The sequence below is a fragment of the Ostrinia furnacalis genome, unplaced genomic scaffold, assembly GCF_004193835.3.
Source record: "Ostrinia furnacalis isolate ACB-3 unplaced genomic scaffold, ASM419383v2 OfSCF1226, whole genome shotgun sequence".
Lineage (NCBI taxonomy): Eukaryota > Metazoa > Arthropoda > Insecta > Lepidoptera > Crambidae > Ostrinia > Ostrinia furnacalis.
The window spans coordinates 13,916-32,344 of record NW_021131465.1 but is presented as its reverse complement, the minus strand read 5'-3'; the positions used below and the strand labels follow the sequence as shown (position 1 = coordinate 32,344).

The following is an 18,429-nucleotide window of genomic DNA, read 5'->3' as shown; positions in this document are numbered from 1 at the left end:
CTACCCTTTATAATTTTTCAGCTTGGTAACATTTAATTTAATGTCAATCTACTAAACTGTCACTGTCAAAATTCATTCAAGAAAAGTCCATTTGTTTTGAAAACTTTCCAATTAATTCTTTAAAATGTTTCTTACTCGACACTGTACGAAATTATCTAGTCCAGCAAGAGTTTTCTTATCTAACAAGTTGTCATTGAAAGAAAAATATTTCGGGCTTTCTTACTCTTGCCAGTGCCATAATACTCAAACTTCTAGGTTAGTTTTGTTACTTACAAATTTTTAGGGTATTATTTACACAATAGCCTACTAACAATATTACTTTTCAGATTATTTGCCTCTACTGCACTTGTACAAAATGCGGCGCGTGGGTCAGATTCTTCAAAGAGGTTGCAGTTTAGTCCAAAAACGCTACAATCGAATTCGTCTGAAACAGCACTAAAACCTAATAAACCATCGGCCAACGATCTATTGGAGAAGCTGATAGCAGGTCTTTCCACTGACATTCATAATAAAAACCGTGTTTACAAGAATGACCTGGTGAGAGTGATAAAAAAGGTGGAGGAAATGAATTTTTCAACCAAGAAACAAGGGTTATTACTTATTCGATGTTGCACTGAAATGATGCCAGATGAAACGCCCGCAACGAGAATGGCATTAGTAGAAATCATTTGGAATGCAATCAAGTAAGATTTATGTTATTTTTTAGGTGTACCAAGTAAGGCTTATATTTTTTGTCTCATATTTATGCACTTATATTCCTTACTCTGCAGATCCTACAATCAAACACATATTCAATTTATTTATTTGCTCACTAACACCCGATTCCTATATTCAATCCTTGTCCAAATCCGGATTACAACTGTCAAATTGAATTCTGTTTTAGATTATATTTCCAAAATGTTCGACGCATTTACACTTTAATATTGTTTAAATAGTCTTATAAACAATATAAAAATGTAAAAACTTCAAAAACCACAGATATTTTAGCCAAAAACATTTTTAAATTTGACAGTTGACAATCCAAATCCGTCCAATTTGGATTAAGATTGAATATAGAAATCCAGCATAAGTGTAGTGTGTATAATAATAATATAATAATAATAATAAAACCTTTATTACCAAAGATTACAATGTACAGCTTACTAGTAGTCCCCAAACTAGATAATCCTGTATCTTGGGGACTTGAGTTAAAATATATGTTTTAAGATGAAGTTAAGTAACTGTTTTTTTTATCCTGCACTATTTTATTGCTTTTTCAGGAAATCTTACCAAAAATGTATTTAAAATCTGATGAAACAAAACCTTTTTAATTCAAGACAAATTGTATTATTAAAACATCAATACAAGAATGACAAATAACTAATATTAATAATGATTGTTTCTATTTTCAGACCACATACCGAGTTTGAAGTAGAACATTACAACGAGCTGCTTAAAGTGTACATCGCTAACAACAGAACACTGACGGTCAGCACTTTTATCCAGCAGATGGCTCCGGCAAAACCTAACGTGACTACATATGAACTGATATTGCGAGCCCTTGCTGAAGTATGTAATTAAATTTAACTTGTTCAAGGGCTGATTTTTGAATCGTCAGATATCTTTTAACTGAAGAATAACCTTGTCATTTTGAAATATTTCTCATACTAAAACTGTCAATGTGCCAAACTTATTCTTTAGTTAAAAGTTATCCGACGATTGAAAAATCAGCCCTTATATTCATAAAGCATACATTCTTGATTCTTGGCCATTTTAACCATCAAACCCTAATTTTTAAGTGACCCCTAAGGTAACACATAACAGGAATTTTATTTTCAAAGGGGTCACTTAAAAATTAGGGATTGATGGTAAAAATGGGCATTAATCACTTAGGATAGGACTTACTGTAAATGGGATAAGAAAAAAAACATCTGTAGAGTTAGAATACTCTTTTTGTCACTAAGGTCTTTGGCCACAAAGTGCCAGAGGGTTGTATGATGATATTTCTATAAACATAATAAAATATACCTTCTTGTACTCCTATTGTAATTTGTTTTTCTAGGCTGGTGATTTAAACCAAAGTACGGAAGTGATATCTAACATGAAATCCCAAAACCTGCCTGCAAATGAAAATATTTTTAATTCCCTTATAATCTGCCAAGGAAAAGCTGGGTATGTAGTAACACAGGTAGTAATTTAAGATCTTATTGCTTTCACTCAGTGAATTTATATGCAAGTTGATTTTAAACAAAATTATGTACTGCAAAATTTTTGTATCTTCTATCTGAATCTAGGCTGGTGGTGCTACAGTTGTTAACTTGATACCTACTGCTCTCATTGACCTCAAATCTGGCATAGCCATTAGCAAATATTAGGACCTTATTGTACTTTCTTATCACAGAAACCCACAGAACATACAAGAAGTACTAACAATGATGAAGTCGCTAAAACTGGAAAAATCCATCGACACGTATACCGCAGTCGCCCGCGCCCTAGCTTGGAATAAACGAACCCCTAACCTTCTAGAAGAAATGGAAAACGCAAGAAGTAGAGGTTTGGAGTTTGGGGAAACACATATTATGGAAATTGTTAAGACTTTGGCCAGTATTGGATTGTATGGATCTATACCTAAGGTAATTTTAATTTTTACTTACACATGGTGTAAAAAGAACTACGAGCAATATTTTGCAGGGTAGTTCAAACTGTGATCCTGAACAACTTGCTCAAAGAAACTTGGGTCGAAATATGAAAAATCTTTGAACCTCCCTTACGAAATCCATGTTAGTTTTTATATTTTGAACCTTGTCTCTTTGAGAAAGTCAGCAGACAACTGCATGCAGTTGAATATATCGACTGCGTGCGGTTGCTGATGCGACTTCGTGCGGTTGTTGTGGTGCAGGCCGTGTGATGGCGGCTAAAGCCCGGTCCGTGAGCACGTAGAATTTTGTCCAATGACCCGTAGCTACCCATCCTTATCGCTCGCGCGTAATTATATTGCTGTCGCGACTGTGCGACTGGCACCCGCAGTGAGTGTGCGAGCGCGATAGCAACATAATTACGCGCGAGCGATAAGGATGGGTAGCTTGGGGTCATTGGACAAAATTCTACGTGCTCCCGGACCAGACTATAATAAATGAAATGGTTGATTTAGACTTCAGTTCCTAACACTTTTATCGGGCTTAAACTTGATGAATTATTATGCTTAGCCAGCCCATAGTTGCCCTGAAGTGGTGGTAGGGCAAGCTATGTTTGGGACGTCAATAAGCGCCCTGGAAAGGACCCAAGTATAGGTAGTATTCTTAGTATAAGCAGGCCTGTTCATCTCCGCGAGTTTACATCGAAAACAAAACACGCACGATGGCCCACCTACAGGATACTATTCGACAAGGCCTCACTATAAGAGCGAACATTGACTCACACACGCGTATTCTTGTGTATGATGGAAGAAAATAAAGAAAATGGTGTACTAAATACTGAAACTGCCTGAATAACAATAAAAACACAGAATGTACTTTTTTAAGTTGCCTCAAGACACTGAGAGGTAAATAAGTAGTTAATATTATTCATGATAATTCATGTATTTCCTCCGCCATTTTCCGCAGTTTGGCACCTCACGTCACATCATTTTACCGAAGTCAGCCCTATAGCTTCGGCGCAGTGCCGATCACTGACGTTTGTCAACAAAATGGTGCTTGACTCTTGAGACAGGCTAAATTACACCATATTGTTAATGACATTGAGCATACATTTTNCGAGAATGGCATTAGTAGAAATCATTTGGAATGCTATCAAGTAAGATTTATGTTATTTCTTAGGTGTACCAACCAAGTAAGGCTTACAAATTTTGTCTCTTATTTATGCACACATTTTATATTCCTTACTCTGCGGATCCTGCAAACACATATTCAAATGATTTATTTGCTCACTAAGTGTATATATCTTAAGATACGGAAGAAACTGTTTTTTCCACCCTGCTCTATTTTATTTATTTTTTAGGAAATCTTATCAAAAATGTATTTTCAAATCTGATAATAAATAAAACCACTTTCATTAAGATAAATACTATAACATCAAAAATGACAAATAACTATTTTAATAACGATTATTTCTATTTTCAGACTACATACCGAGTTTGAAGTAGAACATTACAACGAGTTGCTAAGAGTGTACATCGCTAACAACAGAACACTGACGGTCAGCACTTTTATCCAGCAGATGGCTCCGGCAAAACCTAACGTGACTACATATGAACTGATATTGCGAGCCCTTGCTGAAGTATGTATTTAAATTTAACTTTTTTTATATTCATAAAGCATACATTCTTGATTCTTGGCCATTTTCACCACCAATCCCTAATTTTTAAGTGACCCCTAAGGTAACACATAACAGGAATTTTTTTTTTCAGAGTCGCTTAAAAATTAGGGATTGATGGTAAAAATGGGCATTAATCACTTAGGATAGGACTTATTTTAAGTGGGATGAAAAAAAATATCTGTAGAGTTAGAAGACTCTTTTTGTCACTAAGGTCTTTGGCCACAAAGTGCCAGAGGGTTGTATGATGATATTTCTATAAACATAGGTACCTTCTTGTACTCTTATTACAATTACTTTGATTTTCTAGGCTGGTGATTTAAACCAAAGTACTGAAGTGATATCTAACATGAAATCCCAAAACCTGCCTGCAAATGAAAATATTTTCAATTCCCTTATAATCTGCCAAGGAAAAGCTGGGTAAGAAGTAATTTTAGATGGTATTGCTTTCACTTAGTGAATTATATGCAAGTTTATTTTGAACATAATTATGTACTGCAAAATTTTTGTATCTTCTATCTGAATCTAGCCTGGCGGTGGTTTTTGAAAAATTGCAAAAATTGTCTCACGTAATTAATGGACACCCCCTTAACTTGATACCTACTGCTCTCATTTACCTCAAATCTGACATAGCCATTAGCATATATTAGGTCTTTATTGTACTTTCTTATCACAGAAACCCACAGAACATACAAGAAGTACTAACAATGATGAAGTCACTAAAACTGGAAAAATCTATCGACACATATACCGCAGTCGCCCGCGCCCTAGCTTGGAATAAACGAACCCCTAACCTTCTAGAAGAAATGGAAAACGCAAGGAGTAGAGGGTTGGAGTTTGGGGAAACACATATCATGGAAATTGTGAAAACTTTGGCCAGTATTGGATTGTATGGATCTATACCTAAGGTAATTTTTGATCATAAAAACTGTATGAACAATGAACAGTGGTAAGAGGAGGGTAAATAAAACATAATACAGGGTGTCAGCTTGACACCGTCAGGCACAAATTGGTAATACATAATTAAATGGTTGATTTAGACTTCAGATGGACAGACACTTTTATCAGGCTTAAACTTGATGAATTATTATGCTTAGCCAGCCCATAGTTGCTCTGAAGTGGTGGTAGGGCAAGCTATGTTTGGGACGTCAATAAGCGCCCTGGAAAGGACCCAAGTATAGGTAGTATTCTTAGTATAAGCACAGAATAATAATAAGTACTACGTACAGAAGTTTTACTTCGCGAAGGTATTTAAAAAAATGTATGCTCAATGTCATTAACAATATGGCGCAATTTAGCCTGTCTCAAGAGTCAAGCACCATTTTGTTGACAAACGTCAGTGATCAGCACTGCGCCGAAGCTATAGGGCTGACTTCGGTAAAATTATGTGACGTGAGGTGCCAAACTGCGGAAAATGGCGGAGGAAATACATGATTTAGCATGAATTATTATGAATAACATTAACTACTTATTTATCTCTCAGTGTCTTGAGGCAACTTAAAAAAGTACATTCTGTGTTTTTATTATTATTTAGGCAGTTAAATAATGCACAGTATTTAGTACACCATTTTCTTTATTTTCTTACATCATACACAAGAATACGCGTGCGTGAGTCAATGTTCGCTCGTATGTGAGGCCTTGTCGAATAGTATCCTGTAGGTGGGACATCGTGCGTGTTTTGTTTTCGATGTAAACTCGCGGAGATGAACAGGCCTGGTATAAGTAAAAAACTGACTTTGACTTTTTTCATTTTCAGGTTCTGCAATTCTTACCTGACGAGATCTTGAAGACTCCTTCCATTTCTCCGTACATGCAAAGTGTGTGCACACTACTGGTGTTCCAAAACCACCCGTTAGCTGCTCTGGAGATATACAAGTGCCTGCCGCTGCCTTCGTTTGGACCGAAGGATGACCAAGGTTTACATGGAAGAAGTTTGGTTAGGGACTGCGTTAAAGCAGCTATGGTAAACTATAATGATGTTTTAAATATATTGAATTTGGTATTAATAATACCCATGAATAATTTACATACCAAGCCATGCTATAACTGTTGGCAGAAAGGTTTTTTAAGCAGAGATACATCGAAAAAAGGCCTTTAAGAGACTATGTGGCAAGAAAAACATTACCGAAAGCATATAAGTTTTCATATTGCCAACATGAAGGACAATGACCAAAAATGTATGGAGTGTGGTCCAAATGTCCACCACTAACGAGACATATGTAGTAAAATAGTCTACTAAATACTGATTCATTATAACCAAACCGCAATCAAAAATATGCTGTCAGTAAAAAGTTATGACTAAATGAAAAGTCTGTTTTTTACCTTTTCATCCGAAAAATGTTCTTGATATCATTCTATCCATTGCACATTTTGAACTAATCTACGCATGTTATGTCATGTCGCATGTGGCGTGGGGTTATAGATGAACTTTATTAAATATTATACTGGCTGTGCCTTTGTACGCGTGAGAATTGTTAGAATAATGTTTCCCATTTTTACAACATTTGTCTTTACTGCTCCGCCCCTATTGGTTGTTGGGTGATTTTATTTATCTTAAAACCATCCTAGATAAATGGGCTATCCATAACAAAAATAATTTTTCAAATCGGATCAGTAGTTCCTGAGATTAGCGCGTAAACTACTACATTTTTTCAAACAGTCATAACTTTTTACTGACAGCTTATTTTTTTTTCGTCCCATACTGAAAGTTAATCTCTATTTAAAGGACTATAAGCCAATATAGGTCTCATTGGTGGTGGACATTTGGACCACTTTTGGTCATTGTCCTTTATTCAGTATATCTACCAGCTTACGTCCCCTATTTCACCCTCTTCAATTTTTTTTTGAGACAAAACATAGCCTACATCTTTCCCCAAGATCCAATATATCATTCAAAGCCATCATATTTTTTCTGTGAATTTAAAAAAAAGGCAGACAGACAGATTTATTTTCGCATTTCAAAATTATTAAAAAGCCCTCATTATTAAGGGCTACCTTTTTTTACTATATTTTGACGTTCATAAGTGCCACTAGTGGTCTAAATTGAACAAAATATTTTTGATTTGATTTGATTTATTGTGAAATATCTCACACACCTTACCTTTTCAGCCTTCAAGTGTCATAGCGCTCGTAACCCAAGAGCTAATGTCGTCCGGCCGGAACCCCATAGCGCTCCACAACGCGTCCGAAGCAGCCCTACAGTTGGGCAAAGTGCCGCTGGCTTTAGACATGTTCACGCGCATGCAACAGCTCGGCCTGCCGATCAGACCGCACTACTTCTGGCCGATACTGCTGCATAACTCGAGGAGCTATGGCGAGAAAGGTAGGTTACATATTAAATAGCGTAGGATACCATCAAAAGATGGGAAGATGTAAGGCAAAGAGATTTCTCATTAATTATGGCATGGCATATGACAGATAAGACAGGGAGATCGTGCTTTCATGTACTCTTAGGGACAGCTTACGTTATTAGTGGACTGCCAAAATAATTTCATCGGCCCGATTAAAGGCTTGGTACAAGTCAATAAGGTTGTTTTTTGTTAGTCAAGTCTTAAGCAAGAAAATTCAGAAAACACAACCTTGCTAGGAACAAGGCATGGCTGTAAAACCAATAATTGTCAGAAAATCGGGCTTATTACGACCCCTTTATATTTTCGGAAGTTCTCCCTATAATAAGAGTTGCCAACATCTTTAGGTTAATATTTTTTGTTGATGGCGATGAACTTGTATTTTTTGTCTCATGATCATATGATCGTATTTCATTACAATAAAAAGACACTATTTATTTATTTAATTTAAAAAACCACCGGCGTAACATACTACAATACCATTCGCAGGTATAATGAACACCCTAAAAACAATGGTGACCATGGACGTCAAGCCAGACTACGAGACTATAATGGAGTATACGTTACCGTACGTCAGTTTTACGTCACCCCAGAACCTGATGAAGAAATTCCTCGACACCGGACTGACTGTAAGCACAGTACTTACGCCAATGATGGACACATTGCTGAAGACTGGGCAAGTGAGAGCGGCTAGTGAGATATGTGGGTATTGGTATAATTTTGTATAGTTAAATAGGTATTTTTTGACATTTACACAGCGCCATCAGAAAATATTGAAACAGACACGAATCTATGTATTGTGTGGAGATCAAACCTGCGATCTCTGACAGCTATTCGGCGCTTATTCCCCAATTTTCAGGAAAAAATTCGGAAAAAAAGTCCCATCGAGTCACACGTACTCGTACTGATCTCACACATAAACCTTACCTTACCCTTAATTGATATTAAAGGATATACGAGCTTGCATAATACAAAATACATTAAAAATAAACAAGTAATCTAAAGCTTATAGTAAGAAAATACAGGTTAACGAGTAAGGGTGCGTCCACACTGGGCGTACGGGCTCGCGTGGCAAACTCGACACCCTGCTCACTCAAGAGCAGGGTGAGCAGGATGTCGAGTTTGCCGCGCGAGCCCGTTCGCCCAATGTGGACGCACCATCAGGGTGTGACTGGATGGGAATAAGCCCTGTTCGGTACGTAAACGATTATTTTAAGAGATATAATAATCTACTAACTTACTGAGTTTGTTGCGAAGCGTTTGCGCAGCACTTGCAAAGCAAATTTTAAAATCATTGCCTACATTGCAATATGATACTTATGTACACTGTTTTAGGCGAGCTATTCGAAGGGAAAATAGACGCCGATAAGTTACTTAAACCCCTGCTTAGAGGTTACCTGATGAGTGGAGACGTGAAGTCTACGGTGTACATATTAGAAGACATCTTGAAAAAGGCTACAGACAATAATAAAGACTGGGTGGGCAGATTCCTGTGTGTTTTTATGCAGCACAAGAAAGTCGTTGAGGATTTGACGGAGTTCATGGATTTGGCTAAGGTGACTTTATTTTATGATTTATATCGTTTTATTAATCATCATCATCATCATTTCAGCCATAGGACGTTCACTGCTGAACATAGGCCTCCCCCAATGCTTTTCACGTTGATTGATTGGTAGCGGCCTGCGTCCAGCGCTTCCCTGCTACCTTTACAATGTCGTCGGTCCACCTTGTGGGTGGACATCCCACGCGTTAATAACATTGTGTTAATAACCAACAAAACATTGTGAAATATAAATTTTATAATCGTACATTGACATCACAAAGACAATAAATTGTATTAATTGGTTTATCTCTCTTTATAATAACGCTAATTTTGGATTAGCGTATTGGATTACGGACCTCGTCTATTAGTCCAAAAGTTGTGTTAACAGTGGCTCTGTTTTGTTGTAGTTGCTATAATCGGAGTGCAATTATTTTTTTCAATGTATTTGTGTGCAAGGCCTAGAACACACAGTGAAACCGGTTTGAAATGGTCGCGTCATGTGTGGTTTCTCAACGGAATCTATGGCAGAAACTTAGATGCAACTCAAAAGTAACTAGAAGTTGCAGTTTCGTTGCAATTGCGTTTCACCGTGTGTTTTGGGCCTTAGCCATATATTTTGTAATCTGTTGTCTGCACCTTATAATGCTGTCTTTTAAATGGGATTGCAATAATAAAACCATTCATTTGTCGCAGGCAATAAAAGCGGCAAGACTGAAGATATCCACGTCAGCATCAGACTACTGCATGAGCCGTCTGCCGGAGAAGCACAGTCGCGAAGCTTCCGCGGCGTTCCGTGACATCCTCGTCGAGGTCACGGACGACAGGCTGGTGGACGAAGGAGACTTGTTCGCGCAGCAGATGCCGCACCCAGTAAGTTGACTATGTCATAGTGTATAGGTAAAAATCCACCAAAAAATAGCACAAAATCTTCGCTACTCTTCAGTGGACAGGTAATTGCGAACTAAAGTACGGCCAACGAGAAGCGATACCAAATGTAAACAAACCCAATGTCATGGTCATTTGGAATGGTAGGGGTGGGTTGCACCACCTATCTTTAACGGTAACTATGACGATAACCGGTGCTTTTTGTATGGAATTTGACAGATTTTTGACGTTTGTCAAAGTTAAAGTAAGATGGTGCAACCCAGCCTAAGGGTTTGACTTTGACATATTTTGGCGGGAGAACGAGACATTACGACAAAATAATACACAAGATGGGAAGAGACAGAATAGATTGTCAATTCGAATGTCGAATCGACCTTTTGTATCGCTTCTCGTTGACCGTACTTTAGTTTAAAAATTCATAAAACAAAGAAGCGGGGGAATCAACTGACTCATCATGTGGTCCTAGTCTAGCTTCCAGTATGAAAAAAAAACTACAGTCAACTCTGCTCCGCATACTTTCGCGCTCCGCTCCGCTACCTAGCTCCGCATCTATGGACAGAGACACTCGCAACTCTGCTTTTCATTACTACCTCACCCCGCTACGATAAAAACCAGTGTCGTGGCCTTCCCCACCGTGGGCCACGGCATAATATGCTGAGTGGGGTCCCATTGCGATGGGTATCGCTGTTGCAACAGGGTGGCACTGCTCAGTTCACTTTTTCTTTCCTTGTAATGCTTTATGTATTTTTTTCACTTCTTTGTCCATAAATATAATAATATTATGTTTATCGTAATATATGTTTATTTCTATTTTAAGGTAAATGACATTACAAATGTCAGATTTTTAGGGTGTAGGCTGTGCCCTGTTGGCAGAGAGCCCCATCTGTCCCTCCGAACTGGTGTATATGCAGGTCAACGCATTTTTTTACGCTAAAAAGGGCTAAGGGCATTTCTCTTTCTTTCAGAAACAAATGAACGAAGAGTCCTTACGCGCGCATTTGAACGAGTTGGAAGCTAAGGGTATGAACACACGCGGCGTGCTAAGGAAGTTGTTACAACAGTACTGCAGGGATGGGAACTTAGCTGAGGCTAGGAAGATAGCCGAGAAATGCCAGAAGGAAGGGGTAAGCGGGAAATTGAGATTACAATGAGGAAACAGGAATTTGTTATTGCACAAATTACTAATAGTCCCGTTAGCCTCTCGTACTAAGCTAAATATGCTTGTGTCACGAGTGAGCTCACCACAATAGTCGAGCGGCGGCGGAATTCGAACCCGCGTTTCTCGGATCACGAGTCGGCCCGTCCAACCCCTTCACCGTTTGGCTATCGTGGCTTCATTAATTGTAAGTCCAATATCATAATCCAATCATGAAAGAAATTTTAAATAAATTTTGGACCATCATTTGACTCATGTCCACAAACCACTGATTGGGATTCACTGGGCTAGATGAAGAGCGATCATACTTAGGTTTTGGCTGAATTTGACGTGATATTGTCTAACTACACCCAACCATCCCATCAGAGACATTGACAGGGGGGCGCCACCGTCAATACCGGATCGTTGGTTCCGATTTTTGCCATGTTGGAAACTATAGTTGAACGATGGTAGCGCCTCCCTGTCAATGAGTTTGGTGGGACAGTTCAGTGTAGTTCATCTATACACTTCATTACGTAATTTTCTTTCCAGGTGTTTCTATCAGCGGGCATGAAGGCAGCCATCTTCGACCTCCACGTGAAGCTGGGCGAGCTAGACTTAGCGGAGATAGCTCTGGCCGACCTGAACAAAACGTCACCCAACTTCACTTTAGACGAATTCAAGGTTATCGACTTTGCGACCCTCATGGTTTATAGGAAGAAGATAGAACAAGCATTTGAGCTGATAAATGAACAGTCAAAGAAAAGGTTTGTATTGTTTAATTTATTAATTTGATTACTAAAATCTGCGTTAATTGATTTAAGTCTAATATTAAAAATGCTGTTGTAAAATCTAAACTTTGAAATTCCTCTGAACACTTTAATTATGACATAACAAATAAATTAAAATAAGACATTAACTTCACAACATCTTTTGGTTACTTGTACAAACTTTACTTTATTTTACCTCAATTGTTTTTCTGAACTAAATTAAGTTTACGTCCGAGAGTTTTCACAGCAATGGGACACAATACTTGAGTCCCCGCAGACTACAGACTTGTTGATGGATAGTTTAATCCTCATACAATTTCAGGGATGTTATGGATATTCGTAGCCGTAACCGAAACTATCGGATATTCGAAATAAAAAAATATCCCTAATTGTAACCGAAACCGATTGAAAAGTTTCGGATAAAGGCGGATTATAAACCTTAATGTTTTTTAATATTTGTTACTTGTCTGACATTCCCTGGCACCATCTGATATCCCCACCTGTTTTACCGTTATCATAGGTGCCGTCATAACATAAAGTGTGTATAATCTTGCTATTTGAATTTTACATTTAAAAAAATCTAATATCCGTAACCGAAATTATCCGAAAGTTTCGGATAATATCTGAAACTTGATGTATTATCCTTCTGTACTGTATAGAAAGAATTTGTTAATATAGAATAACAAAAATTCCTTTTCAGGCGTATAGTAGGCGGTCGCAGCATCGCAATGAATTGCTGGCGGCTGTTAGACGCGACGGCGGCGCACGGGACCCATTTGGAGACCATCAAAATGTTCGATATGCTCACAAGTTTGCGGTATTGCAAGCCGTCAAATGTACTGCTGGGGCCGCTGATACGGGTGCATTTGAAAAAGTGAGTTTTTCTATTTTAAAATTAAACCATCATTATCATTATTCAACAATAAAGTCCACTGCTGGTCTTAATATTCCCCGAAGACTTAGGCCCAGAACAGACGGTGAAACGCAACTGCAACGAAACTGCAACTTTCTGATGATTCTGATGAATGAAACTGAAACTGATAGTTTCAAACGGGTCGCGTCATGTGTGGTCTCTCAACGGACGCTATGGCAGAAACTTAGATGCAACTCAAAAGTAACTAGCAGTTGCAAATTCGTTGCAGTTGCGTTTCACCGTCTGTTCTGGGCCTTAGGCTGAGTTGCACCACCTTAATTTAACTTTGACAAATGTCAAATATCTGTCAAACTCCATATAAAAATCACCGGTTATTTGTTATTGTTACGGTTAAAATAAGGTGGTGCAACTCAGCCTTAATATTCCCTGACTTTGACTTTGACCATTATCTTTCCCTCGTCCTAAGTTCGTCGGTCCATCGAGCAGGTGCATATTATGCTTCGTTGTCCGAGACGTGGTATTCCTTAGAAGAGGACCCGTTTTCCGAACTCCACCTTTCGTCTTTTCATCGTTCTCCGACAAATGTGGCTGGTCTATAGACAAATGAACTTGATACATATTTGAACTATGCCCATTACTTTAGCCTTCTGTTGATTGAATTCGTTCCGGAAATTATATGAAAATGTTGAATTTGTTATTGACCTTCAAATTGGTCACGAAGAAAAAATAAACAGATAACTGTTATCGTATCGTAAAAGGTTTGCATTCGTTTGACCAAATTTTTTTTGAATTATTTACTTTCCAATGCAATAAAAATAGTTATTTTCAATAAATGCATTTGCATTCTAAATACCATTGGTTGCAAACTTAAATTTTATTAGTTCATGTTAGCAACCAAAAGTATTTAGGAATGTATTTTATGTTTAAACAATGATACATTTTATTACCCATTAAAGTGCATATTTATTACACAGTAAAAAGTAATGAGACACTTGTTGGCATGCAAAACATAAATACCAATTTATTCATTTAAAGAATATAACAATTTGAATTTAGAATAGGCAGTCTCATTTTCATTTGCTGAAATGCATGAGTTTTCTTTCCGAGTTCTCTGTTTATCGAAAACTCAATGGGAATCAAACATTTTTTTTTGCACCTGATTATCTGTCTGTACTTAACTTACTTGACTTATGCCCGTTTTCATCATCAATCCCTAATTTTTAAGTGACCCATATGGTAACACAAAACAAAAATTTTGTGTTCAAAGGGGTCTCTTAAAAATTAGGGATTGATGGTGAAAACTGGCATTAATGTCTTATGTTCTCTAGATGGGACAGAGGGCGACTACAATAGTCCTCCATCGCGTTCTATCTTAAGCTTCGCGTTTGATCTCGCTCCAAGTCTTGCCGATTACTGTTCTTATGAGACAATAATTCATATTCCCACATCATTTCTATTCCAGTGACAACCTCCAAGAAGCAGTGAACGAATTCGTCCGTCTAGCGAGCAAATATTCCAAAACGCCTCTCAAACACGAACTTTTATCCCAAATAATGGCCAAAATGGGCGAAGGGCACTCGGAAGAGAAGTTCCTTGTGAATGAAAAGTCAAACGGACGCTTCAACAAAATGGCGCAGACTGTTCTGAACATTGATAAGAAAGTCCACGGGGCTAGTGACGTGCAGGTAATTTTTCGGACCGAATTTGTAAGAAACATTGAAACAATGCCTGTGTGCCTGCCTAGACAAAACGCACTTTTTGATCGAATCGAAAATCGAATCCGTCAAAACTCCATACAAAAAAGGGGCTTTTCGACCACTTTTCGACTGGTTTGCGATTATAATTTGCACTTTGTCTAGACCCACTGAAGATATAGACCCAATACAATGAACTCAGTCCCACCCGTGACATTGACAGGGGGGCGCCACCGTCAATACCGGATCGCTGGTTCCGATTTTTGCCATGTTGGAAACCATATAGTTGAACGATCGTAGCGCCAATGAGTTTGGTGAAACAGTTCAATTTAGGTCATCTACACTTGCGAGCAAAAGTATGGAATCACTTACATGAAGTTGTTTCCACGCGATCTTGTGAACTAACGAATTTGTAAGTAACAAAAAAAGTGGCACCATTTTAAAGATTAAACTTTTAACTTTAAATTGATACCAAATTCATTTAAATCACACCAGCATTTAAAAAGATATCCCGGCTGATGTAAAGAAGTAAGGAAAAAGACATGTATCAACTGTTTGATACGTCGCGAGTTGTGGCCAATTTACCCCCTATAAAAGCACGTGTTTTCGGATTTTTGCTTTCACACGTTGATCCTTACATATCTCCGCTTCTTTTGACACTTTACCTGGGATTCTACACCTTCAGAAGCAGCACAAATCGTTGCACTATTGCAAGAAGGGCTCAGCCAGCGGGCTATCGCACGTCAGCTCCACATAAGCCAGTCTTGGGTTTCTAAAGTTTTAAGACGCTTTCAGGAGACTGGTGGCTTTATCCCGAGACCAAGTTCTGAACAGCGCCGGTGCACATCGCAGAGGGATGACCGTTTTTTCATGTCAAACTCTCTATGAAATCGTTATTTGACTGATATCGACGTCCAGCAAGAGCCCAGAAATGTTTGTAGGATAGCTGTTAGCGAGTGGACAGTTCGTCTAAGATATGAGCAATAGAATTTGACTCCAAAAAGGTCTGCCACAGGCTCGAAACTGACGGCAAGTCACCGACTAGCACGCTTTCAATTAGCTCGCACTTATTTTGATGGGAAGGCGAGTAATGGAGGCGAGTTTTGTTCTCCGATGAATGCAGACTGTGTTTGCAGTGCAGCAGTCGAAGAGGTCGGGTCTATAGGCGGCCTGGGGAGAGATTTGTGCAGTGCTGGTTCGCTGAAACAGTGGCTTATAGGGGTGGCTTGCTCGACTTCCCATCGAGATGTGTACGAGCAAATTGAAAGCGTGCTTATCGGTGACCTGCCGTCAGTTTCGAGCCCGTGGCAGGCCTTTTTGGAATCAAATTCTATTGCTTATATCTTAGACAAACTGTCCACTTGCTAACAGCTATCCTACGAACATTTCTGAGCTCTTGCTGGACATCGATACCAGTCAAATGACGATTTTATAGAGAGGTTGACATGAAAAAACGGTCATCCCTCTGCGATGTGCACCGGTGCTGTTCAGAACTTGGTCTCGGGATAAAGCCACCAGTCTCCCGAAAGCGTCTTAAAACTTTCGAAACCCAGGACTGACTTATGTGGAGCTGACGTGCGACAGCCTGCTGGCTGAGCTCTTCTTGCAATAGTGCAACGATTTGTGCTGCTTCTGAAGGTGTAGAATCCCAGGTAAAGTGTCAAATGAAGCGGAGATATGTAAGGATCCACGTGTAAAAGCAAAATCCGAAAACACGTGCTTTTATAGGGGGTAAATAGGCAGCAACTCGCGACGTATCAATGAGTTGATACATGTCTTTTTCCTTACTTTTTCACATTAACCGGGATATCTTTTTATTTTTTATACTGATGTCATTTAAATAAATTTGGTATCAATTTAAAGTTAAAAGTTTAATCTTTCAAATGGTGCCACTTTTTTTGTTACTGACAAATTCGTTAGTACACAAGATCGCGTGGAAACAACTTCATGTAAGTGATTCCATAGTTTTGCTCGCGAGTGTATATCAATCTACTTGTCGATTTCGATCTAATTTAGTTAAGCATTCGAAATGGCTTTTTTAATCAACGCCCATTGTATAAACTTTTGAAGCTATAAACTATTTATATAACTATTCTAGCTCACCCTAATAGCAGCGTTAGCCGAAGTGGGCTACAAGAAGACTCTCCGCAAGCTGTTCCTAGACCCGTCCGTAACGTTTCACCCGGACGCACTCTTGCGCCGATGCGAGCGATTCGCGGACGAACGCAAGGTGAAGCCGCTCGAGACGATAGCCGAGTGTGCGAACGGCGTTAGACGCGTGCCCGTGCAAGAGGTTTATGACCTGATGTTGGATGTTTATCGTAAGTAATATCAGAGTAAATACAAAAGTTCTTGAGTGGCGACCACGAGCTGGAAGACGTAGCGTGGGCAGGCCTAGGTGGACTAGGTCCCACTAGGTGGACCGACGATCTGGTGAAGGTCGCGGGAAGTACCTGGATGCAAGCGGCGCAGGACCGGTCTTTGTGGAAATCCTTGGGGGAGGCCTTTGTCCAGCAGTGGACGTCTTTCGGCTGAAACGAACGAACGAACGAAATACAAATGAGTAGGTTATCTTCATAGAAACGCACCGAGCGCGGTTTGCATGTGAGCGCGCCAATATACGTATGCGACGCTCACGCACACACTGAGAAAATTCGGCGCAACCACGACTGGCGTATTCACAAACATTACTATGACTATGTATGAGGTCTCACAGTGCGCGTGGACGCTCAGGATGACACACGAACGAACCACAAAGCTCCATTTTCTGTTTACAATTTCTTGTTGAACATTAGCACGACTGTGTTGTATTCGATAAAATTGTTTTTATACTGACTAGCGGACAACTTCGGAAGCTACAAACGTACAAAAAAGACTCCATGTGAACTGTGAGAGACCAAAACTGGCGCCAAAACTCCTTTCAGGGTTTTTTATGTTCATGTCTTGGGTGCGAGACCACCTGCAATTAAATCTAAAAATCGTTACACAAAGTTCATGTTCGTCTCAATTTTTAAATATATTTTCTTCCAGAGCGCGAAGACGACGCCCAAGGAGCGCTATCTCTCTGGACCAAAATGCAGGAATCAGACGCTATTCCTTCTCAAAAGTTCGTATCCAGCATTTGTTCTATGCTCAAAGCGAACCACAAACCCATCCCGTCTGACCTGCTCGCGCTACTTGATAAGCAGGATAAGAAAGCCAGCGTTGAAATTTAGAAGTGTAGCAAATGTAAGTCTAATGTCTGTGATATAGTAAATTATTTTGAATTAAAATGATTATGGTGAATTTATTGAATTGTTTTATTTAAAAGTAAATAACTAATGATACGACAATAAGTTAATTAACAATGAAAAGAAACATGATCTTGAAAATTACACAAATTCACATAGCAGTCAAAACATCTCATATACCGAGTAGAATTTGCATGTGTTTAGGTATAGACTAAGAGCTAGTGAACGCCAGACCTACGTCATTTTATAAAAGCTGAAAGTTTGTCAGCGTATGCTCCCAATATAGGATATAATGTTGGTGAATTATGAAGTTTGGGTCGTGGTGGCTTTGGGAGCTACCCTAAAAAAACTGTCTTTCAAGGAGTTGGAACTGTCAAAACTGTCTGGCTGTTGGGGAAAATATTTCTACTTATTGCCCCAATATTATACATAAAGATCAGATTTTTTATTATAACGTAAGTCTAACTTTTACGGTGGCTTTTTCTGTATATTCAAAAGACTGTAATTCTACTAACGTTATACCATTAAATCTGATTTTTATGTATAATATTTGGACAATAATTAGAAGTATTTTCCCCAACAGCCAGACACTTTTGACAGTTCCAACTCCTTGAAAGACAGTTTTTTTAGGGTAGCTCCCAAAGCCACCACGACCCAAACT

General features: G+C 38.8%; 1 protein-coding gene across 2 annotated transcripts; it reads left to right on the top strand.

Moving 5' to 3' along the window:
- Positions 1–70: 70 nt before the first annotated feature.
- LOC114351922 (leucine-rich PPR motif-containing protein, mitochondrial) lies at positions 71–17,819 on the top strand. Of its 2 annotated transcripts, none has more exons than XM_028303268.1 (16): positions 71–255; positions 327–683; positions 4,098–4,254; positions 4,601–4,710; positions 4,967–5,198; positions 6,047–6,253; positions 7,399–7,612; positions 8,127–8,339; positions 8,973–9,193; positions 9,874–10,050; positions 11,031–11,189; positions 11,753–11,967; positions 12,671–12,844; positions 14,307–14,529; positions 16,637–16,859; positions 17,569–17,819. In XM_028303268.1, exons 1-16 carry the CDS (start codon positions 125–127, stop codon positions 17,751–17,753), a joined length of 3,198 nt encoding a protein of 1,065 aa, XP_028159069.1. In that variant the 5' UTR covers positions 71–124; the 3' UTR covers positions 17,754–17,819. The 2 variants fall into 2 exon arrangements, with proteins under 2 accessions (XP_028159069.1, XP_028159068.1); XM_028303267.1 differs by lacking the exons at positions 4,098–4,254; positions 4,601–4,710; positions 4,967–5,198 and adding exons at positions 1,392–1,548; positions 2,042–2,151; positions 2,381–2,612.
- The last annotated feature ends 610 nt before the right edge of the window (positions 17,820–18,429 follow it).

What these genes read in the sequence shown, in the direction of transcription:
- LOC114351922 (XM_028303268.1), top strand. Translation starts at nt 125, where the DNA reads ATGTTTCTTACTCGACACTGTACGAAATTATCTAGTCCAGCAAGAGTT. An exon ending in TATTGCGAGCCCTTGCTGAA is followed by an intron (nt 4,255 to 4,600) that starts GTATGTATTTAA and finishes TTGATTTTCTAG; the next exon opens with GCTGGTGATTTAAACCAAAG. An exon ending in ATCTGCCAAGGAAAAGCTGG is followed by an intron (nt 4,711 to 4,966) that starts GTAAGAAGTAAT and finishes TTCTTATCACAG; the next exon opens with AAACCCACAGAACATACAAG.